The sequence below is a fragment of the Panthera tigris genome, chromosome C2, assembly GCF_018350195.1.
Source record: "Panthera tigris isolate Pti1 chromosome C2, P.tigris_Pti1_mat1.1, whole genome shotgun sequence".
NCBI lineage: Eukaryota > Metazoa > Chordata > Mammalia > Carnivora > Felidae > Panthera > Panthera tigris.
In genome coordinates, this window is record NC_056668.1 from 59,538,667 (window position 1) to 59,566,220 (window position 27,554).

The 27,554-nt window shown below is 36.8% G+C and overlaps 1 protein-coding gene across 2 annotated transcripts; it reads right to left on the reverse strand.

Annotated features, from left to right (window-relative positions):
* Positions 1–303: 303 nt before the first annotated feature.
* On the reverse strand, positions 304–27,498 carry NAA50 (N-alpha-acetyltransferase 50, NatE catalytic subunit). 2 transcript variants are annotated; one of them, XM_042957105.1, is made up of 5 exons: positions 27,183–27,498; positions 5,286–5,419; positions 4,742–4,861; positions 4,247–4,313; positions 304–3,275 (listed from the first exon to the last, which is right to left on the reverse strand). In XM_042957105.1, the coding sequence occupies exons 1-5, from the start codon at positions 27,188–27,190 to the stop codon at positions 3,098–3,100; spliced, it is 507 nt and encodes a 168-aa protein (XP_042813039.1). In that variant the 5' UTR covers positions 27,191–27,498; the 3' UTR covers positions 304–3,097. The 2 variants fall into 2 exon arrangements, with proteins under 2 accessions (XP_042813039.1, XP_042813038.1); XM_042957104.1 differs by having other exon boundaries at positions 5,286–5,422.
* Between the last annotated feature and the right edge of the window lie 56 nt (positions 27,499–27,554).

A 27,554-nucleotide genomic window follows, 5' to 3' on the forward strand; every position in this document is an offset into this window, starting at 1 on the left:
AGTGTCAGTTGTTTTCAACAACTACATTTAAAACTTCACAACTTAAGTAAGACCTCTCCTTGGATCTTACTTTTTCTCTCATTGAGACGGAACTGCAGAAAGTCAGCAGTATTTCTAGCAAGTTCCAAAAGGTCTGAATTAGGAGGCCTTGATTGCCCTTGGCCTATTTTAATGTTTTAAGTTAGATCTTAAAGATATGTGAAAGTAAATAAAAGAGTATGGCCAAAAGTAAACAATGACTAGTAAAACTGCTGATCTCAACATAGTGCAGGGTTTTCTTTGACATTTATCAGACATCACAGATTACTACCAGAACATCACATAAGTTTATTTCAGATGTAACAGCAATGTTAAAATCAACAAGTTTAATTTTTAACTGCACCAAGTAAACTTAGCCATTTAAGTATTTTTAAAGTTATTCCCTCCAAAAAACTGAGGGAGCTTTTCTTTTCCACCCACAAACCAGTTTCCCAATAGTTCTATTTTTGGAGGACTTTCAATTGATGAATAAATTGCTTTGGGGATATTTTAGAACTTCTTTCCCCAAATTAAAACTAATCTGGACAAATTATATATTGCATAGATTTCTCTACAGATTCTTTTCTTTAGAACCCAAATGCAATAACAAAACAGGATAATTTTTACCTATTTGCCCCACAGTAAAAACTATCTGTCCAAAAAAATATGGATATATTCTCTGATCTTCCAGTTAATAGGATTGTTTTACCTCAACAATTTTTACGTTCCAAAATAACCAACTCAACATGGGACATTATTTGAGTCTTTACCGACTCACAGGTGTATGAACTAGTGCCCAGCTCCTACGGCTTCTACATCCTCCTCTTCCTTAAATGGATGGAATTACTTAACACAAGTTTGATGTAGGACAATTAACCCTTTTCAAACATTTACAATTTAAAGTCATTATCTAGTGTGGAAAAAGAAAGTATAATGATAAGAAGCCTACACACTCAATTCAAAATGTAATTTTTTTCCCCTCCTTAAATAACATGTACTTAATTGTCATGAGGCAGCTATTCAGTTTTCAACAACCACATTTAGGGATACATTCATTGGACTGATAGTCCAGGTGAAATGGTTATAGAAATAGAGGCAGTGTCATCTCAGAAAACTCATTTATATATCAAAATCTATTTTGATATCTGGAAGTTTACAAAAAGGCTGAATTCTTCAAACTAAGTATGCCTTCTGTAACTCAAGCACTCTTCTGTTGGCAAGAGCAAGCTGAAGCTTATCCATGAAGGTAAAGGTGCTTAATGCTCTTTTTTTCTAAACTTGTATTTGGACTGCTTAAGAAATTGATACCCAAGAAACCAGCATGGTCTTTCTACATTTTCACTATCTTAAGATTAGAATCTTATAAACTCATTCAGCTATCTTCCTTTTCTATATTACTCTTGGCACTCAATTAAGACCATTGAAGTCTACTATACTTTGTACTTTCACATTCTCAAATAAGAACTTAAGATTACAAACTGTGCATAAACACTGTGTAAAATAATTTTGTCATTTAATATATTTGGAGAGATGAGACTTATATTATCAGAATTTACATGAGGATAAATATTACGAATCAAACTTTCTTTTAAAGACAAATGACAAGAAAATTCAAGCCCTGTGCATTGTTTTAAAGTCTAATGAGAACATTTCATGGGCCACCAGTATTGGCAATCTAGAGAATTTTAAATATTGGATATGGGACAATGGAGGAAAACATGAAAATTTCAGATGTCTCCTATCTTACAAAAAGTTATCAACCCATCCAAGCCACTCTCTATGTGCCAGAAAATGATCTGGCATAAACCAGTCAGGTCAGTAGAGGAGGTCACAGTGAAATCTGTGTTATTAACACTTCTAAACTTCTACTTTTCCAAGAATAGAAGCAATTTATTTAACAATTCCCCCTCCCCCAAATCCTTAAACTCATTATCATAGGCACAGAAAATAAGCAAATCTGGGATGTTCTCCAACAGATAAGCAATAGCACAGCTATGTTATTCTCAAAAATACTGTCTAGATACTCTCTCCTATATAATCAAATGCTCAGTGGCCATACTTTTAAGTCCGCATTAGCTGACATTAAATGCATTTATCGTGCCACAAATCCATCTAAGCTTCCTTTTAAGGTGTTTTTTAATATGTCCAAGAGACGATACCTGCTTCAGATTTATTTAGGGGTATTGACCTATAAGGACATCAACTCCCATTTTTAAGGTTAGACTAACTATTGTGGGTGTACTGAAGAAAAAGGACAGGAAAAAAAAGTAAATCACAACAAACCTCTTTAGGTCAGTTAAAGGCCATATCTCTAGCTGGGATATTAAAAAAAATTAATCTCACCAGCCCACACTCTAAAAGTTAATGCCACTAATAACAATCAACAGCAGGAAAAATAAACCTGCCAACAACCAGCCCACTCATGTAACTCAAATACCGAGACCAAAGTAAAACACTACCTACCCAAACTGTCCCACCCACCCTCAGCAAGGAAGAAAGAAATGACTGCTTAAAAAACAAAATAAGCTTAGTATTTCTTACAAGGATAACAATGGTCCAACTCCTGAGATAACACTCAGAAGGACAAAAGGTGGAGTGAAGGCAATGTCTAGGGATTAGCATCCCACAGTCTTGAAAACCCAAAGTACCACAAACACACTAAACTTGTCTTTGAATTAGAGAACAAGATATTGCTGCTGTTTCTTTTTGTCTTTTGATATATACAACATTTCGTAGGCTCTGCCCTTCAATGTGAAAGCAGGACATAAAAAAAAAAATTGACACTGACACCCAAATTTTTGGGACCATATATATCTTAACTATGAAACCAAACAGATCTATACCTCCTCCTTCCTACAATCAAACCACCTCACAAAAATAAGAAAACTAAAACAATCCAAACATGATTAATTTTGAAAGTCCTTGGAAGTATTAAACCTTTTAGAGGAAGGAAAAAGAAAGAAAGGAGGACAAACAAGAACAAGGTAGGAGGGGGAAAAGAAAGATGGGGTAAAAAAATCAATGGGCCTCTCTTTTATTTGGCGACAAGCAAGTGCAAGAAAGTTCATTTCTAATTTGTTCAGTTGTCTGTCTTTTGCACATCTGCATTCTGGCCAGAAGGGACTTTGAGGTTTTTCTGCAGCACATGAGCATCTGCGGGCTCTATCCTCTTATAGTAGTTCTTCTTTGTCTCAATAATCTCAAAGCCAAACTTCCTGTAGAAGTCAATTGCAGATTCATTGCTGATCTGGACATGCCTAAGATATAAGAGGGTATCAGAAAAAAAAAAAAAAAAAAAAAAAAAATTAAGAATTCATCAGCTTTTGCGTATTCTGCAAATAGCTTCATATTGGTTGGAGCTGGAATACTGCAGACATTTGTTAGATTCTCTTCACAACTACTAGATATCAACAAAGACTGAGTATTCATTTCAGAAAAACTTGGATGACAAATTTACACCTTTAACCTGTTACATCTTCAAGACAGCTGGCTGAATTTAGGAGACTCAAATAGGGTTTACTCTTACAATCAAGAAAGGGTAAAGTATCCTAGCTAGCATAACGTTTTTCATTGCAAGGAGAGAAAGGATTCCTGGAATTATAAATGGGTAAATAACCACAGGGATGATCCAATGACCATATTAATACATGCAGAAAAAAATGACAGAAAAATGATATATTGTCTCAAATGCCTAAATATAGCCTCTAATAAAAAAAAATGCTATTATTTTAAAAATAAATTTGAGCTTTGTCAATTACTCCTCAGAACAGCATGACATAATTTAATCTCTCCCAGTGCCAAAGTTAAAATGAGAATAATCTTAACATTGGTATTATCAGATAAATACTCTTTGATTTTGATTATTAAACTCTACTACTAATGAGCATGTCACTGAGAACCTTAAACAAAACCCAGAAAGCAAACAGATGGCACAAGAATAGTATTAACGATACTAATTCTTCAATTCTGAAGACTATAATTTTAATCTTGGTTTCATCCCTGTGACTTCAGAAGCTCCCACCCCAACACAATAAAGCAAAATGAGAAAGTTTTATCTCAGGTTCCTGATCTATTATTGAAACAAAACAAAAACTTCATAACCACTACTTCCATGCTTTTTCCAAAAGGCAATGAAATAAGGAACCAGATTTTAAAGTTTCCAGTAAAGATTTCTATTGCCAATTTATTAAATTCTTTACATAAGAACATTAAATATCATTTAACTTACAGATAGATGTTGTCAAAAGTGCCATCTTTTTCACAGATGTTTAAGACATGATTTAACATTTTCGTTCCTATTAACAAGACAAACAAGTAAGTAATCTTAGAAAAATAATGTTTATATTACACATCTAAATGCCATCTTACTGTTTACTGAATCCTAAAAGAATTTGAGGTAAACACCAGACCACCTGATTTTTGAAAAATTTGTTCTCTCCCTACTATCTACATATGTTAAAAACTGCTAGTAGAAAAGCAACCTTTACATACAAGTCCTTCCAGAGAAAAGGAAAACAGAAAAAGCAAAAGGGACATTGATGACAAATCTATATAGGGCTTCCAGGTGAATTAGGTTAATAAATAAAGTTATTTTCCGCCTTATATAATTCAGTAACTCTTTCCCAATACTCTCAAAAGAAATGGTTTCACTCATTGGGTCAGAAACAGTAATGATGTATTTATGCTTCTTTACACACACACACAAAAAAACAAATAATTTTACCTATTCCTAGCCTTCGGTATGGTGCCAGACATCCTAGCGTCATGATGTAAAGTCTCTTCTGATTCTGTGAATGATCCACCCTACAGCACACTGCACCTACTGCAATATCATTGAAATATGCTGCCATGGAAAATGTAAAAATATTAAGTTCAAAAGACAGAATAACACATTTTATTGAATCTTCCTCCCCTTCTATAAGGGCTAAATTACTGCTATCATAGCATTAAATTTTATCAACTACTCTGAATAGCAAAAGCCTCAAAAATTTTCTACATCTTTTTACGGATTTAAGCATCTAGAGTAGACATATATGTGAAACATACAGGCACATACTAAATAAGAGAGAAGGTATTTAGCATTTTCTTTTAAAATTCAAATATTTTGTCTTGATTTCTCTGAGATCCTTCTCAAAACCTGGATCACCCCCATTTCCTCACTTGTAAAATAAAGAGATTAAATTAGTTAACTCTGCTCAAATATTAAAAACTAAGGGTCAAGAACACCAACAAAACAAATGAAATGAGAAAAGAAAAAACTATTATACCAAGTTTTGCTAGCTCGCCAACCTCCAGCACATCCTTGTAGAACTTGTCATTGTAGCTGACTGGAAAGATGACCTGGTTTAATCTCTTCAACTGTTTAATATTGTGTGGTGTCACATCTCCCAGCTCGATCCGGCTACTGGAACAAACCAAAATGTACTCAATAAAATATAATTAGCTTCATTTGTTAAGATAAACATACTAGTACCAAGTCTTTTTTACATAATTGATAAATCCAACCTTTCATACTGACTTTATATTCCTACAAAGATTACCATTTATAGGATTCTGCCAGCCATTCTATGCAGATTCAATTTGTAGCATTCATATGATTATATATTTAGAGACAAATATGATAAACAATAATTACTCAGAAGGCCAGACTAATAATCTACACAAATGCCAAAATCTTCCTTGTAGTTTACAGTTTTTAGACAACTATTACTGATCCAAAGGACTGATGATACCAAATATTGACAAGGGGGTGGCAAATGGGATTCTTATAGTCTGCTGGTGAAAATGTAAATAGATACAGTATCTCTGGAACACAATCTAGTACTATGTATCAAAAACCTGAAAGGTACATCTTTGTCCAAGTCTATTCTAGAAATTTATTCTGAAAAATAATCCAAATGGACAAAAATTATATACATTGAACTAGGAACCACTACATCAGTTACATGGGGTGGTATTCAAAATCCAGATTCCTAGACCTCACACCCCACAGATTCAGAGGTAGAATCTATGGCAGTGGAACAAAGGAAAGGGGGGAGGGGGGAATCTATCTGAAAACTACTTATCAAGAATGCTACGGTAGCATTTCTGAAAAACCATTATGTAATCAAAACAATTGGTTCTGTGGGAAAAGGAATTAAATCTAAAATGATTCAGGCTCATAGTAAAAAAGTTGTTTTGCCTATAATTCTGTCAACAAAAGGATTTTTTTAATAGCTCAAGTCCATTTCTCCACCATAAGCTAAAGGTTGATCAAATGTGACAAGACAAACCTGAATAGCATCTACGCATATTATTTCTTCCTATTACCACTAGCAGTATCATTAGTGGAGTTGCTTACATGCATTATTGGCCTTCTTAAAAACCACAACAGTAGATGATAAAATCCTTTAAAGAAAAGAAGATCAAACTGAAATAAAAATGAGTTGAAAAATAAAACAATCTGATGTCAACCAAGCAGCTAGATAATGTGGGTCCTACGCACTGGGTGCTAATTCCAGATCACAATGGCATTAGTCAATAGCAGGGAAGTACAGACAATACACCCTAACTGATCATTTGCATCATATGTACATAGGTTTTGAAAACTGTTGGGAGAAGTAACTAAATGAGAATGTTAATCTTCACACTTCTAAAATGGCTAAACAAAAAAACAAAAAAACAAAAAAACAACTAAGTGTCCTCAGCAGGGAACTGATTAAATAAAGCATGCATGATATGTTTATCTTATTACCACAAAAACATTGATATACTATTTTTTTTTGGGGGGGGGGAGGGAGGGGCACAATCTAAATATATATAACATATAATAAAATAGCTTTTTTTTTTTTAAATTTTTTTTCAACGTTTATTTATTTTTGGGACAGAGAGAGACAGAGCATGAACGGGGGAGGGACAGAGAGAGAGGGAGACACAGAATCGGAAACAGGCTCCAGGCTCTGAGCCATCAGCCCAGAGCCTGACGCGGGGCTCGAACTCACGGACCGTGAGATCGTGACCTGGCTGAAGTTGGACGCTTAACCGACTGCGCCACCCAGGCGCCCCTAAAATAGCTTTTGTTAATATACAGAAAAAGCTTTAAAGCATATACAAAAAACGTGTAGTCAGAATTGTGAGAGGCGCCTGGGTGGCTCACTGGGTAGAGCATTCAACTCTTGATCTTGGGGTTGTTAAGTTCAAGACCCATGTTGGGTATAAAGATTATACTTAAACATACAATCTTTAAAAAAAACTTTTTTTAATTGTGTATAATTTTAAAAACACTATTCTCTGAAATGTTACAATTCAGATTATCAGAAAGTATGAATAAATTATAGTTCTTAATAACACAAAAACTTTACTACAGACCATTATGCTCATTTGGAACTTTAGCCTTCCTGCCTCAATTATTTCATTTTTATTACTTACTGTGCAACCACTCTTGCGTATCTTGATATTTTCTTAAGATCTGAGCACACAGTTTCTTAGTGGCCACACAAATTATTAAGAGGCCAACACCACAGTAAAAAATAGAGATTTCTCTGTTACACTCTTTTCCAATTTTAGACATATAATTAAATATGGGTAAATGGCCTAAGTATTTTATAACTAAAATGACTTCCCTCTGTGAGATTCAGGTGTTCTTTAACTAGGTTTTATCTCCCTAAGAACAACTCCCCTCTTCATAAAAGCACACCCTGGCTTTGTCTTCTTTAAGGCTGAAGGAAATAACATTTCACCCTAAGTCCTCTTCTAATTAAAACCTACTTAGGCTCACTTACCACCATCTACCACTCAGGTTTTTTACTGGTAGATAGTGTTATGCTGTAAAGTACAGAACATTAAAATACAGGGATCACATCTTACCTACACTATTCTTTTTTTTAGAAAAAGGATTCCTCCCATAATTAATACAACTATCACTTTTTTTTTTTTTTTTTGGTAAGAACATTTAAGTTCTACTCTCTTAGCAAGTTTCAATTATACCCACAGTGGTATCAACTATAGTCACCCTGTTATACATTAGATCCTCAGACTTTATTCACCTTATAGCTGAAAGTCTATACCTTTCTACCAACCTCTTCCTATTCCCCCCACCCTGGCAACCCCTTATCTACTTTGTTTCTATGAGTTTGATTTTTTTGTTGTTAGATTTCACATGTAAGCAATACCATTGTCTGGCTGGCTTATTTCACTTAGCAGAATGCTACTCTTTCACTGAGTATAACACCCCAAATTGAGTATTGCAATCAAAGAGTCAGTCTCCGTATTTTAAAACAATCACTGAAAAACTACATTATGAAGTCTAATAGTAAACAATAAAGAAAAACGTAACCTAGGAAGCCAACCTCCTAAATTATAGTGAAAGACCACGTGTTTTTCAAAGTTTAAGTATGATTTCTAGGTGGGGCGCCTGGCTGGCTCAGTTGGAAGAGTATGCAACTCTTGATCTTGGAGTTGTGAATTTGAGCCCCACATTGTGTGCAGAGATTAAAATAAATAAATTCATACATACATATAATAAACACTTAAAAGAAAAAAAAAGAATGATTTCTAGGTAATCACCACACTTCAAGCATCTTTATAATTTTTAAAATAACAACCAGGTATTTCTTGACTTCATACAAAAGGAAAAGGTGGTTATGGTACAATGTGCTAGAATTAAACCAAATAAAAGTTAACTACTAAAAAAGTTTCCATCAGAGTAGGCAGAAAAAGCTTAAATACAGAACACTGTATTAAATCATTAGGGAACACCAGCTTAATCTTTCCCTGTCTAATCAAGTAAATAAATAAATAGCATGTCTTGATTAAAAAAAAAATGTCCATCACCATAGAAATTACTCAGGAAGTGAAAATCCTGTAAGACTACTAGAAATAAGTTTGATGTATATAGTCTCCCTATATTTTTCTGTGTGTGTGTGTGTGTGTGTGTGTGTACACACTTCAAAACAGAATTGGTATACTATGAATATCGTTTGGTGGCTGTTTAAGCATCTATTAAATATAACTTTGTCAGCAAAATTCACCTTCAAATACAGTTTAACTTTCATGAACATGATATGTCTGATTGAAATGTAATATTTCTGTAATCTTGACCACTCAGCTCTGAATTATTTTAAGATGTGGATATTCTAAATATATCAAGAGTAATAGCAATTTATAATTTAGCAAAGAACGTGTATCAATAGCATAGAGTGCTATGTAGAAATGTTAAGAAAATGAGAACATGACTGCACACAATAAGATTTAGAAGTGAAAAGAACTTCTAAAGTAAGTCAAAAGGAATTCCAAAGTCTCTATTAGAAAATTAAACAGAGGTTTCATGAATTCTGTGAATTTGAAATTTTCTAAAGTTTTAATGAACATAATAGTTGCCTATTCAAAGCATAAACCGGGTCTATTTCAATAAATATTTGAACACCTATGTGCTAAAACCTGGAATGCAAAGGAGTTTATACCTAGTAGGAAATACAGGTATATGTATATATTGATCACACATATATTAACACACATTACATATATACATACATTACACATACATACATAATTATGTATGTATATATATATATATATATATATATATATATATATATATATATATGAAACACAGTATCTTAGTAATAGCACTTGCACACAGTACAAAAGTAATACTAGAATAAAAGTGATCCTGGAAACAGATGTGAAGGGTGACTTAAGAGTTTGTTCTGTAGGAGGGTAAGAAATGAATTCTAAGGAGAGCATAGAACATGAACAAAATAGCAACGATGTATTCTCCAAACTACAGACAGTCTGATTTGGTAAAACAAACCTTACTGTGTGTACTCTGTGACAGTCTTCCTCACCAATGCATTGCCTGCAGAGGTGGCAGCCATCTCCTACTTGGCATCATGGCCACCCTCTGGTGGCCTCTGGTGAAGCCCAAGACGCTTAAAAAGTGGACCAAGAAGTTCACCCAGCGCCAGTCAGCTGATGTGTCAAAATTAAGCGCAACTGGCAGAAACTCAGAAGCACTGACAATAGGGTGCAAGGGCCAGATGCTGCTGCCCAACACTGCTAATGGGGGCAATAAGAAAACAGAGCACATGCTGCCTAGTAGCTTCTGGAAGCTCCTAGGTCACAATGTCAAGGAGCTTGAAGGGCAACAAATCTTGTTGATGGGCAACAAATCTTAATTGTGCAGAGACTGCTTACAATGTCTCCCCCAAGAGCCACAAAGCCATTGGGGAAAGAGTAGCCAGCTGGTCATCGGAGCCACCAATCCCAAAGCCAAGCTGTGCAGCAACGAAAATGAATGCTTATGTGCATGTCGCATTTGTGTTAATAAAACCATAAAATTACAAAAAAAGCGGGGGGGGTGGGGGGGAGGGACGCCTGGGTGGATCAGTCAGTTAAGTGTCTGACTTTTGATTTCAGCTCAGGTTATGATCTCCAGGTTTGTGAGACTGAGCCCTGCGCCAGGCTCTGCCCTGATAGCATGGAGCCTGCTTGGGACTCCCTCTCCCTCTCTCTCTGCCCCTCTTACACTCACGCTCGCTCTCTCTCTCAAAATAAATAAATAAAGTTAAAAAAAAAAAGTGTGCTTTGTGTAAATGTGGAAGCTGGGATTGGAGAGGAAGGAGAATCAATTTTATGAGGAGCTTGCACATCAAGATGGTACTTGCCGGTCTTCTCTATCTACACTTATTCTCTAGGTTGACAATATCATAATCTTATGGCTTTAATGCTGCCATCTTCCAAATCTCTCTCTGGCTTAAAGGTCACTCCTGAACTCCAAGGCATCTGTAGTAGACACCTCAAATTAAACATATCCAAAACTAGATCTCTGATCTTCCCAAAATCTGTGTCACCTGCAGCTTTCTATGTCGATAGCCTCTTTATCCTTAGCTGCAGGTTACTACTCTCTTACCTCCTTTAAATCTTTATTTAAATGATACCCCCAAGAAAGCTTATTCTGACAAACCTGTTTTTATTTCTTTATATTCCTGATAGGCTTTCTTATCAATCAAGATTATGTTTAGCCTTGAACAAAATTTCAAAGTGTTCCTTCTTACTCTTCAGTTCTGTCAATGTTTGCTTCATGTATTTTCAAGTTATATTACTACGGGCATAAATTTGGGACTGTTATGAGTTGATGAACTGCTGTAATATTCCCTGTCTTAAAGTCTACCCTATTCATCAATACAGACATACTACTTTCTTCTAATCAATGCTGCATCATGTATCTTTACCATCTTTTACTCTCAACCTCTCTTTATCCTTATATTTAAAGTTTCTTTTGTGCACAGCATATACTATAGAGTTTCGTTCCTCTAATTTGACAACTGGAGTCTATTTTTTTTTACATAATTCTTCAAATATTATGCAATGTACATGTATTACTTTTACTTATTAAAATAGCATGAAAGAAAAAAGGGAAAATGTCATCACATTGAGTCATGCTAATCCTCACTGTATCATTCGAATTTTAGTATATGTGCTGCCGAAGCAAGCACTTGACAACTGAAGTATCTGGTCTGTCCAGACTTAATATAATTATTGATGTAGTCTATTCCAATCCACCAGCTTGCAAATTTTCTGTATGTAACAACTATTAGTTGTTCTTTATTTTTCAAGCCTTTTGGGAGGGATCAACTTTCATTCTCAGCTTTTAAAAAGTATTATGGGCCCCTGGGTGGCTCAGTCAGTTAAGTGTCTGTCTGACTCTTGATTTTGGTTCAGGTCATGACCTTTTGTCAGATGAGCCATGTGTTGGGCTCCATGCACAGCCTGCTTGGGATTCTCTTTCCCTCTCTCTGCTTAACCACGCCCCCCCAAATAAACTTAATAACATGTCTTAAAGTTTACATAAAATTAAATCCGCTTTTTTCCTGTATAGTTCTACTTTTTACAACATGTATAATGATAGTTTTCAAGATATAGATACATCACCCCCAAAATCTCTCATGACCCTCTCTAGTTCAATTTTACCACCAGTCCTAGACAACCATTAATGTTTTCTGTTCCCCATATCTTTGCCTTTTCAAGAATGTCACTTAAATGGAATTACATAATACATAGCCATTCGCTTGATTTCATTCATTCAACATAATGCTTTTGACATTTACCACACTGTTTTATCAACAGTTCATTCCTTGTTATTGCTAAATAATATTCCATAGTATGGATATACTATGGTTTATCCTTGTGTTGAAAGGCATTTAGGTTTAGAGTTATTGGTGATTATGAATAAAGTTGTTATACACATTTCTCTATGGTTCTTGTGTGAACATAAATTTTTATTTTTTTATTTTTTTTATTTTTGAGACAGAGAGAGACAGAGCATGAACGGGGGAGGGGCAGAGAGAGAGGGAGACACAGAATCGGAAGCAGGCTCCAGGCTCTGAGCCATCAGCCCAGAGCCTGACGCGGGGCTCGAACTCACGGACCGCGAGATCGTGACCTGAGCTGAAGTCGGCCGCTTAACCGACTGAGCCACCCAGGCGCCCCTGAACATAAATTTTTAATTGCTTCTGAATAAATACCAAAGAGAGGTAACACTGGTTATAAATGTATCAGAGTCCCAGTTGTTCTGCATCTAGAATTTGGCACTGTCAACCTTTAAAAATTTACACTATTCTAATGGGTGTGTAGTGACATTTCATTGTGGTTTTAATTTGCATGTCTCTAAGTAACAAATGATGTTGTTGTTATTATTATGCATTATTTCATGTATTTCTTTGCCATTGGCAGAATTTCTTCGGTAAAGGAGCTGTTCAAATCTTTTGCCCATTAAAAAAAAGTAGATTTCAAGTGTATTATGGACACATGTCCTTTGTAAGCTAGTATACTGCAAATAATCTGAGGCCCCTTCCTACCTTTTACATCTTACTTTTTTTAATGTTTTATTTATTTTTGAGAGAGACAGAGTTCAAGTGGGGGACAGGCAGAGAGAGAGGGAGACACAGAATCTGAAGCAGGCTCCAGGCTTCATGCTGTCAGCACAGAGCCCAATGCAGGGATCAAACTCACGAACCGCAAGATCATGACCCAGGCCCAAGTTGGACACTAATTAACTGACTGAGCCACCCAGGTGCCCCTATTTTTCTCTTAAATAGCCTTGAGGTATAATTTATAAATCATAAAATTCATGGGTTTTTTTTTCCCTTAAAGCTTAGAGAGAGAGAGAGCGAGCGAGTGAGCAAGCACGGTGAATCAGGGGAGGGGCAGAGAGAGAGAGGGAGAGAGAGAATCCCAAGCAGGTGCCATGCTGTCAGTGTGGAGCCCAGCGCAGGGTTCAAACTCACAAACCCTGAGATCATGATCTGAGCCAAAACCAAGAGTTGGATATTTAACCAACTGAGCCACCCAGGCACCCCTGAAATTGTTATTTTAAGTGCACAATTCAATGATTTTTAGACTATTTACAGACATGTGCAACCATAACCTCAATTCAGCTTTAGAACATTCACATCACACCCCCCAAATCCCTTGTGCAAATCTGAAGCAAATGTCCTTTCCTACCCAAAGTCAGTCACTAAATCTACTTTCTTTCTATAGATTTGTCTTTCCTGGACATTTCATATAAATGGAATCATACAATAAACATGATCTTTTGCACTGCACTTCTTTCATGTAGTGTGTTTCTGAGGTTCATCCATGATGTAATGTGTCAGCAGTTGAACAATATTCCATTGTATGAATATACCTCATTTTGCTTAGGCATTCACCACTTGATGGCCATTTTAATAATATTTACTTCATGGGCCATTATAAATTACACTGTTATGAGTATTGCATACAAGTCTGTGTGTGGACATAAATTTACTTTCTCTCTGGAGATACCTAGAAATGAGATTGCTGGGTTGTATGGCAAATATGCTTAACTTTTTAAAGAAACTGCCTTTGGTAGGTAGAATAACAACCCCCAAAGTATGTCCATGTTCCAATCCTAGCAATCTTGACTATGTTATTTTACATGGAAAATGCACTTTGCAGATGTGACTAATACCTTGAGATGGGAAGATTAACCAGGACTACCTGGGTAGGCCCAAAATGTAATCACAGAGGTCCTTCAAAGTATAAGACAACAGAAGCAAAAGCAAGAGATTTCAAGATGCTACACTGCTGGCTTTGAAGATGAAGGGCCACAAAACAAGGAATGCAGGTGGCCTACAGAAGCTAAAAAGGCAAGAAAATGGATTCTCCTCTAGAACTTCTGTAAGAAACACAATGTTGTATTAATTTCTTAAAGCCACCTTGACAAATTACCACTCGATGGCTTAAAACAGAAATTTAGGGGCGCCTGGGTGGCTCAGTCGGTTAAGCGTCCGACTTCGGCTCAGGTCACGATCTCGCGGTACGTGAGTTCGAGCCCCGCATCGGGCTCTGTGCTGACCGCTCAGAGCCTGGAGCCTGTTTCAGATTCTGTGTCTCCCTCTCTCTCTGACCCTCCCCCGTTCATGCTCTGTCTCTCCCTGTCTCAAAAATAAATAAACGTTAAAAAAAAAAAACAAAAAACAAGAAATTTATTCTATGGAAGTTACAGAATCTGGAAATCCAAAATCAGGCCAGCAGGGCCATGCTCTCTGGATTTGGACTGAATAGAATTCCTTGCCTCTGCCAGCTCCTGGTGGCCTCAGATATTTCCTGGCTTGTGACAGTAACAACTAATGCGTTTCTCCATCTTCACATGGTGCTCTGTGCATGTGTGCCCCGCCTCCTCTTCCTTTAAGGACAATGGCCATCAGATTTAGGGCCTACCCTAATCAAGTATGACCATCTTAATTACATCTGCAAAAACCCTATTTCTAAATAAGGTCATGTGCCAAGGTTCCAAATAAACATGAATGGGGGTGGGGGTACTATTTAAAATCACCATTCATACTAATACCTTGACTTTAGCTCAGTAAAACCCATTTCAGACTTTTCACCTCAAGAACAAGGTAACAGATTTGTGGGTTTTTTTTTTAATTTTTTAATTTTTATTTTTCAGACAGAGAGAAAGTGGGAGAGGGGCAGACAGAGAGAGGGAGACACAGAATCTGAAGCAGGCTCCAGGCTCTGAGCTGCCAGCACAGAGCCTGACACGGGGCTCGAACTCACAAGCCAGGAAATCATGACCTAAGCTAAAGTCGGATGCTCAACCGACTGAGTCACCCAGGCACTCCCAGATTTGCGCTTTTAAGCCAATAAGTTTGTAGTAATTTGTTATGGTAGTAATGGAAAACACTGCTAAACTGTTTTCCAAAGTGGCTGCACCATTTGCATCCCTACCAATAACAGTTTCTCCACATCCTCACCAACACTTTTTATTGTCTCTTTATAGCCATTTTACTAGTGTGAAGTGATAATCTCATTGGATTTGCATTTCTCTAATGACTAATACTGTAGAACATCCTTCTTTATGGTTATTAGCCATTTGTACACCTTCTTTGGTGAAATGTCTATTTAAGTATTTTGTCCCCGGTCTAGGCCTGAGAATAAACCTACAATTTTAACATTAATTAATAAAAGAATTCCCATTTTTATACTGGATTACTGAGTTGTAAGAGTTCTTTATATCATATATATATATATATATATATATATTTATTTATTTATTTATATTTATATATTTTGGGGACAAGCCCTTTATCAGATATATAATTTGCAACTATTTTTGCCCAACTTTTGGCTTCCCTTTTCATTCTAACAGTGTACCATACTAGTGTAAACTGTTACTTATGGGGGAACTGGAAATTCTCAGTATCATCTTCATAAATGTAAAGCTAAAAACTATTCTAAAGTAACTTTGTTTTTTAAAAAAGAAGAAGGAACTGTCAGATTAAGAGATGATAAAGGGACACCTGGGTGGCTCAATCAGTTAAGCATCTGACTTTGGCTCAGGTCATGATCTTGTGGTCCTTGAGTTCGAGCCCTACATCAAGCTCTGTGCTGAAAGCTCAGAGCCTGGAGTCTGCTTTGGATTCTTTGTTGCCGTGTCTCTCTGTACCTCCCCCACTCACATTCTGTCTGTCTGTCTCTCTCTCTCAAAAATAAACACTAAAAATTAAAAAAAAAAGATTATGAGATATTTCAGCCAATGAAAACGTGTGGACCTTTTTGGATTTTGATTTGAAAAAGACATTTACAAGACAAATGAGAAAAAGCAAATACAGATTGGGTGTCAGATCTTAAGATGATATTAGATGTAACAGTATTAGAATTACTTTTTTTTTTTTAATTTTTTTTTTAACGTTTATTTATTTTTGAGACAGAGAGAGACAGAGCATGAACAGGGGTGGGGGGGGGGGTCAGAGAGAGGGAGACACAGAATCTGAAACAGGCTCCGGGCTCTGAGCTGTCAGCACAGAGCCCGACGCGGGGCTCGAACTCACGGACCGTGAGATCATGACCTGAGCCGAAGTCGGCCGCTTAACCGACTGAGCCACCCAGGCGCCCCTAGAATTACTTTTTTAAAAACGTCCTTCCATGATAAAGATTCATACAGTAGTATTTACAGATGGAATGGGATAGTATGTCAAGAATTTCCTTTGAAGTACTCCAGCGAAAAAGGGAAACTACTAGTAAAAGATGAAAGAACATGAGAATTAATATTATTCATTGGAACTGAATGCATTGAGGGCTCAATGCACTATTTACTTTTGAAGATGTTTGAAAATTTCTGTAACAAAAAATAAAACAAACATACGTTACTTATTACATAAGGAACTACAAGCTGTAATATTTTGCATTTATGTTAAGTTTTGTAGCCAACTCTGTCCAAGAAAGAACACTAATTTTGATACTAAAACTCATAGCAGAAAGCATCTGATGCTTTATTCTCTATTTGAAAAACAGTAAAAGGCAAGAATTTCAAACCTTTAACAACCACAACCCCTCAACTGCCAGCTGTACCAAGCCTCCAGTTTGCAGAAAAGCTGAATGAGAGCTGGATGAAAATGAGCCTTCCATTCTGGTACAGGCTTCCTCTTATAAATTCGTAAGTCTCAGGATAGTCTGTTATACAGTCTTTACTTTTGGTGTAAATGGCCTACATGTTCTGACATTATTTTTTTTCCCCATTAAAACTACTATCAAACATTGTTTTGGTAAGATTTATCATTTGAAAAATTATTTACAAAATGTAGTTAAAAAAATTTTTTTAATATTTATTTTGGGGGGGGGGGAGGGGCAGAGAGAGGGAGACACAAAATCTGAAGCAGGCTCCAGGCTCCATCTGAGCAGCACAGAGTACAATGAGGGGCTCTAACTCATGAACTGTGAGATCATGACCTGAGCCGAAGTCCAGCGCTTAACCAACTGAGCTACCCAGGCGCCCCTATATAATGTAGTTTAAATGCTACCTAATGTGATTAGAAGCAATGTTGATATTAGGTAGATAAAAACAGATACTAGAGGGAATGCATGCAGAGTTTTTCCATTAATTTAACTCATAAGGAAAAATCCCCTTTTGTAACACATCACTTTGAGAGTTATTTCCTGGAATAAAAATACTGCATAATATACATCCTCTGATTATGTGAACATATCACATTACCAAGAATATCATAGTGAGGGGCACCTAGGTGGCTCACTCAGTTAAGCGTCAGCCTCTCAATTTTGGCTCAGGCCACAATCTCATGGTTCATGAGACAGAGCCCTGTAGGGGCTCTGCACTAACAGCAAGGAACCTGCTTCGGATTCTCTCTCTCCCTCTCTCTATACCTCTCCTGCTCATGCACACTTTCTTTCCCTTCCTCAAAAAAAGTATCATAGTGAATTAGAACATTTAAAACCACAACTACTAAAGAAAATACTTGAACTTTAGGGGTAAACGAACAGGAGCCCATGAAGAAGTCTGAGAAACAATTTTCAAGAGAGGAGGGATAAGGTCTGGAGAAGTAGTGTCACAAAATCCAAGAACGGATTCCAAACCTGGCTATACACCAGAATCACCTTGCCAGTTAAAAACTCAGATTTCCACATCCCACCATGGAATCTTTAATGATTAAAGCTTCTTATATCAACCACACAAATTTAATACCCACCTAAGTTAATAAACTTCCCACTGCACTGCATATGTGTAAATTTCCATATCCAAGTATTCCAGTGAGGGAAAAAGAGGCTAACGGTCACAGAGAAGTGGATTTCACATAAAATATGGAATCATTTTCCTTATGTAAGTTAACAGTGTATTACACTATAGCTAGTATTGAGAGCTAGTCTCAAATTCAAATCAGCCTGACTCTTGAAAAATGGTTTTTAATCACTACACTGTTTACTTACTTCAGGTAAGATTTCAATGTAATTTAACAACACAAACTATCTTAATTTATCAGTTTAGGACCTCTATTCTGTAGATAAGCCTCAAATTCCTGGACTAAAAGTCAAATCTGCTACATCTAGTAGACTCAACAGTTTGTTTTTAATTTAAGTTGGTTGCTAATATTTAAATCAGAAGCTTTTACATAAAGCCTACATTTCTGGCCTTTTTTTTTTTTTTTTTTTTTTACTCATTTACCTTATCTGCCTGTTCCTGGGTTCCTGTTGGCACTAGTTTATAACCCTAACTGTAAAAAACTGAATATAGTAGTAATTAAACAAACTGAATTATTCTTTTGGCTCAAGTAAATTCATGTGACACGTTATTTTTTTGTTTTTCAAATCCGTAACAAACCCCAATGTTTCTTCATACCAAAGATTTTAGAATAAGATCTAAAAGGGGGAGGAGGATGGTGAATGATATAGCAAAAGTGCCCTTGTATATCAAGTCCTTAGATGTGGAACACAGCTACTGGCCTCCTACTTTATACAGCTTGTTAGTTATTTGTTTGTATCAGCACCAGAAGATGAATCTGTTACTCTGTCAAATCTCATACCATCTTTGCACTTAAAATATGGTAGCAGAAAACCTTTTTTTTTTTTCATTTATTTTGAGAGAGAAAGAGCGCATGCACACAAGCAGGAGAGAGTCAGAGAGAGGGAGATAGTGAATCCGAAGCAGGCTCTGCACTGTCAGTGTAGAGCCTGATATGAGGCTTGAACTCACGAACCAGGAGATCATGACCTGAATGGAAATTCAAATGCTTAACTAGGTGCCCCTGTGGTAGCAGCAAAACTTTACCTGTGGCTTAAAACAAACACTGTGTCACAATGAGATAATGCATATTAAGTATTTGGCACAGCAACATCAGATAATAAGCACTCAAATGTTTTTAAGCTATTAAAAGTAATGTCAATTATGCCCATAATTATAAAAACAAAATTTAGTGGCAATATTCTGAAGGGCCACAAGATGGAGATATGACTACACAAAAGTAGGCCTTTCTCTATAAAGTCTGACTTTTTAAGTTACATTGAAGAGAAAATGAATAACTGTATAAAACTTAAAGCCTAACCATTTATATTTTAAATGAGTACTGAGTACACCTCAGCACAAAATTTTAACTGCTTGGTCATTTCTTGTGCAGAGTGTTTGATCTGGAAGGGAACTTGGAAGCCACTGGGTCCATTCCCCTTCATTTCACAGATGATGGGACTGAAGCCCAGAGACAGATGTACCTGTAAATTATACAGCCAATTATCAACAAAGCCAGAACCAGGCCTATGTCTACACATTACCATTATAGTGCAAGATCAGCCACCCATGACTCCCCTCAAAGGAGTCCTTTTTACTCCTCAAGGTTGAGAGAAATACCAAACCTGAAACACTTATCTAAGGTATACTAATGATAAAAGGGATTTGCATAAAACTTGGGCTTAGAGTAGGTAATTACCTTAGCTAGCATTAATCTGGTTCTACACTCAAATAAATCACATAAAAGATAAATTCCTTTAACTTACAAGTCCACTGAGCATTTATCAAAGCACAGCTTAAATACTAATTGTTCAAGAAGTCTTAACCTGTCATCCCGCTGAGATTTCCACCTCATCTATATTATACTGTTTGTACCCTTCCTAGGCACAGTATCTCTGTACCATTCTAAGCATTTATTTTTATACCTTACCTCTTCTACTGAACTATAGAACTTAGGGTAGGACCTCAAATATTTCAAGGAATTGATGAATTACTCCCAGTAAGTCCAAGAATCTCTAGGCCTTTAATTTAACTGATGGGCTTTCTCTCATCTAGATTTTAGAGCAGTTTCTCAATCTTAGTACTACTGATATTCTCTCTGGGCTGGATAATTCTTGGTTGTGAGGGGCTCTGTGGTGGAGCACTGTACGATATTCAGCATCATCTCTAGCCTCTACCCACTAACCGTTCCACCCCATTATGACAACCCAAAATGTCTCCAGACATTACCAGATTCGCAGGGGGGAAGGTGTGACCCTCCTTGAGACTCACTATTCTAGAGGTTTTACAAGTATCAAAAAAGTGGTGGTGAGTGGATTAGCTCTGCAAGCTGTGTGAGTGCAAGAATCAAGTGTGCAAAAATCTCAGCAATTATTTGCTGGGATACTAGAAGTGTTAAACACACATCAGATATAACCTACTTAAATAACCTGAAATGAAGTAACTTAAATAACCTGAAAATAACCAAATTATCCTTTGAAAAAATGTTCTGTGATCATCCATCCATACATTCAATTAAGAGAATTCCTTCCCAGCTATGGCTTTTCCCTTACTACCTCCTAAATGTTTTTACTTCCAAATCTCTGAATCCAAACACATATTCCCAACTGCTTACTAGTTATCTCTACAGGAATCTGAAATTCAACACATTGAAAACTGAACTCATCATCCTCTATAGGAAATTGGAACACATATCTCTATTCTCTATTTTTAGGAATAGTCCCATCACCCATCCAATATAAAAACCTTAGTTTTAGATGTACTTACATCCCATTTTAATCCGTTAATTCTGCTCGCCAAATATCTTCATAACCTATTTTTACCTGTATCCCTTCTCTAAGCAGTATGCTTCAGAGCATCATTTCAACACAAATTCTAATGGCTTAATTAAGGGAAATAAGACTAGAACGGAGACAAAGCCATCACAACACACTCAGAATAATCTTTTGAAAATACAAATATGATCACTTTATTTCTAATGCTTAAGATCTTTTAAGAGCTGCATATAATCTGCCAAATGAAATTCGAATAGCACTGCAAGTAAAGCCCTCATCACCTACGTATGGCCACTGGCCTCACCCTACCTCTCTCCCACCAGTTTTTGGCCATATAAAGCTACTCAAAAATTCCAGAACTCACTGAGCTTCCTTGCCTTCTTGATTCACCTCTGTAATGGTTTTTTCATTAGTAAACTAAAGATACTATACCTATAAATATATTAGTAGACTATGGGTGCTATCTTAGAGCTATTGTGGGATTGAGAACCTATGGTCTGGTATTAGGTACCTATTAAAAAAAAAAAAGTAAAAGTGCCATGAGGGGGAGGGATGGGAGAGCAGGTCTCAAAAGGCAGACACAAGAGCAAAATGAAGAAAGCGACTTAAAAGAGAACAGTTCAAATATGCCCCATGATTCCAAACTTTTGTTTCTTGGTATCACAGAAAAGTTACAGCTGATAAGAAACCAGGGATGGCAAACGAGTGACACACATGCCATAGCAGTCATGGTAGATATTAATAGTCAATGATATCACTTTTTTTTGGCAATCTGAAAATTCATCAAAGCTATCAGCCGATTAAATACTGATAAAATATTATCAACAGACTAGAAAGGGCACATGAATTTCAACCTTTAGTTGTTCCTGTTCAGGTTCAAGCTGTTCTCTTTAAAGACAAAGAAACCAACTCCCAGAGGTAAAAAAAAACCTACTAGAGACCCTACTGCTAACTATTGTTAATGGCACACTGAACTATAAAACGTGGTTGCTTTTAGTTCAATGTTTTTTGAATTAAAAATAAGTCTCCTTTATGAAAATAAATTATGCTATGAATAACAATCTATACAGATGGGGGGGGAATCCAAGTATATATTTAAATACATTTTAGTTTTCTGGAAAGAGAAATAAATGTTTAAAATGCTGCTAAGTACAATTCTCTTTGCTTACACTAGTTTAGCAAGCTCTGTAAAAAATTTCTTCTCATGTTCTAGGTCCTAAACTGGCATCACTCTGACAATATTCACTAATTTGAATGTCTCAACCCCATTTTCTAAATACTATATTTGACTGTTTTGTAATTTGAAGTCAAAACACAATCAATATCCAAATTGATAAGCTATACAAGTAATAGGTAAGCCGCAAAGATATACAAATGGCCAGTAAAAGTGGGAAATGTCCAACCTAAGTAATCAAATTAACAGTAACAAAAAAAGGTGGGGAGAGAAATACCATTTATCATCTAATCAGCAAAGTAAAATTAAGAGTTAAGACTATTAAGTGAGTATGTCCCCAAATCCAACCTGTAAAGAAATCATTTTACAAATGCTCAACGTATGCTACTCATCCCAGAAAAAGGTAATTTATACCACTGATGGATGAAACATCTTCCTCCATTTCCTTATTTTCTGCAAGTGCCCCTCCCCTTCCCCATTAGCCCTTGGAGAAGAAAAAGGCACTCACACACCATTGGCAGTATGAACTGCCACTATCTTTCTAGAGGTCAATTGGCAACAAATATCAGAGATTTTAAAATGCCAGCACCTTCTGATCCAAAAAATTCACTTCTAGGGAATTATCCAAAAGAAATAAGAATGTGTATCAAGTAGTTTTATACACAAGCATTTACTGCCATACTATCGAGGACTGAGAAAAAGCCTCTGGACTTCAAAAACAAGGGTCTTCTACTAACAGCTTCAGCCATGAGAGAGGCAGAATTACAGATCACCCTAGCTCAGGAAAGGCAAATGCATACTTCCAATTTATCCCTTCTCCATCCATAGCAGACAAAGTAAGTGGATTACAATATTTTAATCTAAAACCAAGAGTGACCTCAGAATCCTTCATCAGAGGCATAACCAGTCATACACTATCTGTTGGCCCACAAACTGCACATTTACTATTTAGAAACTCCATCTGAAAATTGGATCCTGAGGAAAAAGATGTTTTACACAATTTTTATTTTCAGAGTCTAGTCCAGCACTGTCCAAAATAAATACAATTAGAGTCACAGATGTAATTAAAAAATTTCTAGTACCTACCTTAACAAGGCAAAAAACAGATGAAATCAATTCAACATGTAATCAAAATAGAAATTATTAATTTCCCTTTTTTAAAAAATCTTTTTTTATACCAAGTCTTTTAAAAATCCAGTGTGTATTACACTGCATATCTCAATTCAAATGCTAATTTTCCTCTCAAATATTTTATTTATATTTACATTTCACAAAATTTATAGTACATTCACATATCCACATTGTTCCAAACATACCAAAAAATTGTCCAACAACTTTGAGTATCAGTTTTTAAATTTAAAATTGTAATTAAAATTTAAAATTTAGTTTGTCAGTAACACACACCACATATCAACTGCTCAACAGCCAAATGTAGCTAGTCACTACTGTATTAGACAGGACTAACATTTTCCCAATAAGTTAGGCAGTGAATGCATATAGAAACTGATGGAAGAGATCAGATCAAGAGAAAGCAGTGTTCATGATAGGACAATTACATAATTTTGTAATTATTAAACTGTAATACACACAATTTTCATTTCTATGATGAAAAGGAAGTTTCTATCAGTTGCAACTGGTATTTAATGGTTTCTGTAGGCTGCGCTTAAAAAAAAAAAGGTATTTAAATAAAGAATTGAGAAGTTTTATCTTTTTAGATGGCACAAAGCTGGAAGCCATAGCTAATACCTGGAAGAGAAAATCAGAAGTCAAAAGATTTCCACAGGCCAAAATGGAAAACGTAAGCAAAGTGAAAGTTAATACAGATGTTAGTTTGGTCCAGCAAAAGCACTATCTTTGAAAGATAGTGCTTTATATGGATAACCTTTAAAAATCTTTTTCAACCCAGAAATTCTTAATTATTCTTCGTGTGTTCAGAATTTTACCAACAACTGTCCATGATTTGGGGGAAAAAAATCACAACACTGATGTCAACACTGCATTAGTCACCAGTGCACACATCTGTATTGGTAACAGATCTACTTTCTAAATTATATAATGATGCTATTTACAAACAGATGCAAACATCTAATCTCATGACTTATGATGTAGTTGTACCTGGTCATTTACCTATTGAAAATGAAATCTTATAGTTTATTTTCCCTTTATTTCTCCCTTATATTGGTTAGGTCATTTTATTGATTTTCTAAAACAAATCATGGTACAGGTAGGTTATATTTTATGTGAATTCATCTCAATACAGCAAGGAACATCACAAAATATTTTAAAATCCAGTATCTCCATCCACATCCCACAAATTATTGGTTTCATAGAAGCTTGGAGTACAAATTGGAGGTTTACAAAGGTTCCTGAATTCTCCTTCAGACTCACTGCCTGTCCCCCAACAAAAACAGCAATACAACCTTAAAAAACCTGTTTTATTGAAGTACAGAATTTGTATGGTAAAGGGCACAAATCTTGTTCACAGTCCAATGATTTTTCAAACATACATATACATCCATGCAATCAATATCCAAGGTAAAGATAGAGAATATTTCTAGCACTTCAGAAAACTCCCTTGTGCTATCAAAGATAATCATTATTCTGAGTTCTTCAACATAGATTCCTTTGACTGCAGAATCTTTGATTTTAATATTTTAATTAGTAAACTACACTGTTCTGTATACTATACTTATATTATTGTCATCTACTTTCCCATCTTTGCATGTATTCACACCTTGTTAAAGACATTTTTATTAGAATTTATACCCCTTTGCTACAATTGAAAGGTAAATGAATTCAGTTTTACTTTCTATTATACTAATTATATTGCCATCTCTGTCATTGCTGTGACTTCTTGCTTAAATATCACCTTCCATAGAGAGGAATAATAGATAAAAAGGAAACAGTATCTTGTAATATACCTCAAATTTCTAGACCATGCAAATAAATACATGCAGTAATGAAAAACTGGAAATTTATCTACTTTCCTACGGAGGAAAGGCAAATGCATGCCAACACAATGGAATGTCTTCCTGCTACTACCAATAAAAACTAAGTAAAAATATGAAGAAAAATCAAATAGTAACTTTAAAAAGTTTGAAAATGATAGTGAATATAGGCAACAATATAAAACATTTAAATAGTAGATTGAGTTAGAATTAGAAGTTCTTCAAGAGTCAGGACTATAACGCTAACCACCTTGTGTATAATGACACAAGTCTTTGAACTCAAGGATCTCAGAATCTTTCAAATAATGCCTATTATCTTCATTTGTTCAGTGCCTTAAATCAAGACTTAGAAGTGAAAAACATTTTAAAGTCCCATCTTACCTGGGAGTTAGTTCATTTGGGAAGTTAAAGGGACTATTCACAGGAATAGTGAAATCATCTTAAAAATTTACCATTAGGAGGAACGCAACTTTAAGCTCCCAATCTTAAGTGATAGGAACTAGACTTAAGGACTCTTCATTCTCTAAATTTGGCCAGTTACTTGTTTCTCGGGATTTGTTACCATCATGTTGTTACACATATAAAACACCATTTTAAATAAAGAGCTAATTGCCTCATGAGTGTATTAACTGAAGGAAGATTGTGAATAATATCATTGGTTGACCCCATTTCTATTGCCAAGTTAGGTATCAGAAAGAACATTACACCCTAGCAAGACAGAGTTAGACCAAGGATTTTGGCTCTAAACACCCAGAATAATTTCTTGGAGGCCTTCCTTTATAAATCCATGCAGAGTCTCAACCGTGGGAACTATTCAGCCTCATTTTTAGTACTCTTAACAGAACAAGAGAAATATTGCTCGCTGATGAGAATACAAAAATGAGTAAGAAACAGCGTCCATACTAAAGGGAAAAAAAAGAAAAATCTCACTAAATTATATTGGATCATATATAAAATAGCCAAACTTTCTAGTTCATGATTCAAATACTACAAATACTTCCCATACCTCAATTAATATCCTGATTGGAACTCTTTAGAATTTGACGTGAAATAGTGCAGGTACTATAAAAAATTCATTATTCCTAAATTTTAGTGCAAACCATACAATTAAGCATTAGAATGGATTTCCAATATTTAAAGCAAATCAGAGCAGGGAATCATATTACAGACCTAAGGCCAAATTAAACTTTCTTGGACCTCTTCGACCCCACACACATATACATACCAAGATAATATTCAGAGCCTTGTTTTAGGCAGCATGAGATTATTTCGAAAGTTGACTTTTATTTCATACCCAAAAGGCTGAACAGTTTGGAAGCTCGAACATAGTTACAATTCTCTGACTAGCTACAATAGAAAAAAATCTCAGAAAGCTTTTAAAACTGATAAAAGGAAGGCTTCAAAACGGTTTTGATTTAGGAAATATTCTCAAACACTGTTACGTAATTAATATTTTAACAGTATGTAATTTAACAGTAAGGTGACATCATCCAAATGGGAAGAGTTGAACCAATATAAACCCTAATTTGATCCAAGAGGGAAACTATGAAAGAGTATTAATTTTTCTAATCACCTGAAAAAAGCTTCTGAGGAGTAACCAAGAACCCCCTCACAGCACGGGGGCAATAGTAAACTACTGGAGCAATAGCTCCACCTACTGATCGGCAATACTTCCTTAAACATTTTGGCACCCCAACACTACAGAGCTCACGCTCTCTCCCCCTCCTCCACTCGCTCTGACCCAACCCAAATCCAGTTGAGTCACTAGCTCTTAATACTCATCCGATGCTCTTTATTCCAATTCCTTCTCCCTCCAGAAGGTTCTGTCCAGCTCTCAAGTGTAAATAAGACTGAAAGGTGTCAAAGACCGCAGTTCCTAGCGTTGAGCCTCGGTCTAAAGAGGACAACCAGATCACTCCACTTGGAGTGGCGGGCCGGGGGTGGCTCAGTCGTCCGCTCCCAGGTAGGAGGCCCAAGGAGCCTCACAAGAGCTTTCCCTTGTTGCCCCCCTCGGCTGCTAGTCTCCGCTCAACCCACACTCGTCCTCCGGGCCGACATCCTGCGTTCCCCGCGTTTTGCCCCTGCTGGCCCTTCAGCCCGCCAAGAGCCCGCGCCGAGCATCCGCCTCCTCCGTTGAGCAGAGAGAATCCCAGAAATCTCCCTCCGCCGGGTCTTCGCCCGGAGTCTCTCCCCTCCTTCGCAGCCCCTCTCCCCCCGCTGGCCGGGCCCTGCCCGGCTGCCCTTCTCACCCTTTCATCTTCCCCGCCTGCTGAGGCCGTTGTTACCGCGGATATCAACGCCGTTGTCGTCGCCGCCCTGAGCTCTCTGCGCCCTCAGTTCGGGCCACTCAACCCCCACAAGCCGGCCTCCCCACCTAGGGCAGGGAGCTGAGCGAATGACGGAGGCCGCGGGAGTCGAGCGCAGCCCTGCGTCTCCGAAGGGGGCGGGAGTGTCTCCCGCCGCCGCGCTGTGCCGCCGCTTCTCCACACGTGCACACCGGGCAATCGACTCCCGCCCGCGGCCGCCGCCAGCCAGACCCGCCGCCGCGCTGTGACCTTTCACCCCGCCCCCTCTGCGCGCCGGCGCGCCGGCCGCCTCGCGCGCAGCCGCACTGCTGTTCT

Bases quoted from the DNA above. Each gene is read 5' to 3' on its own strand.
- NAA50 (XM_042957104.1), bottom strand. The intron at 4,314-4,741 runs GTAAAATTATTT...TCTTGTTAATAG, and splicing joins ATACCGAAGGCTAGGAATAG to GAACGAAAATGTTAAATCAT. The intron at 3,276-4,246 runs GTAAGTTAAATG...CTTATATCTTAG, and splicing joins ACTTTTGACAACATCTATCT to GCATGTCCAGATCAGCAATG.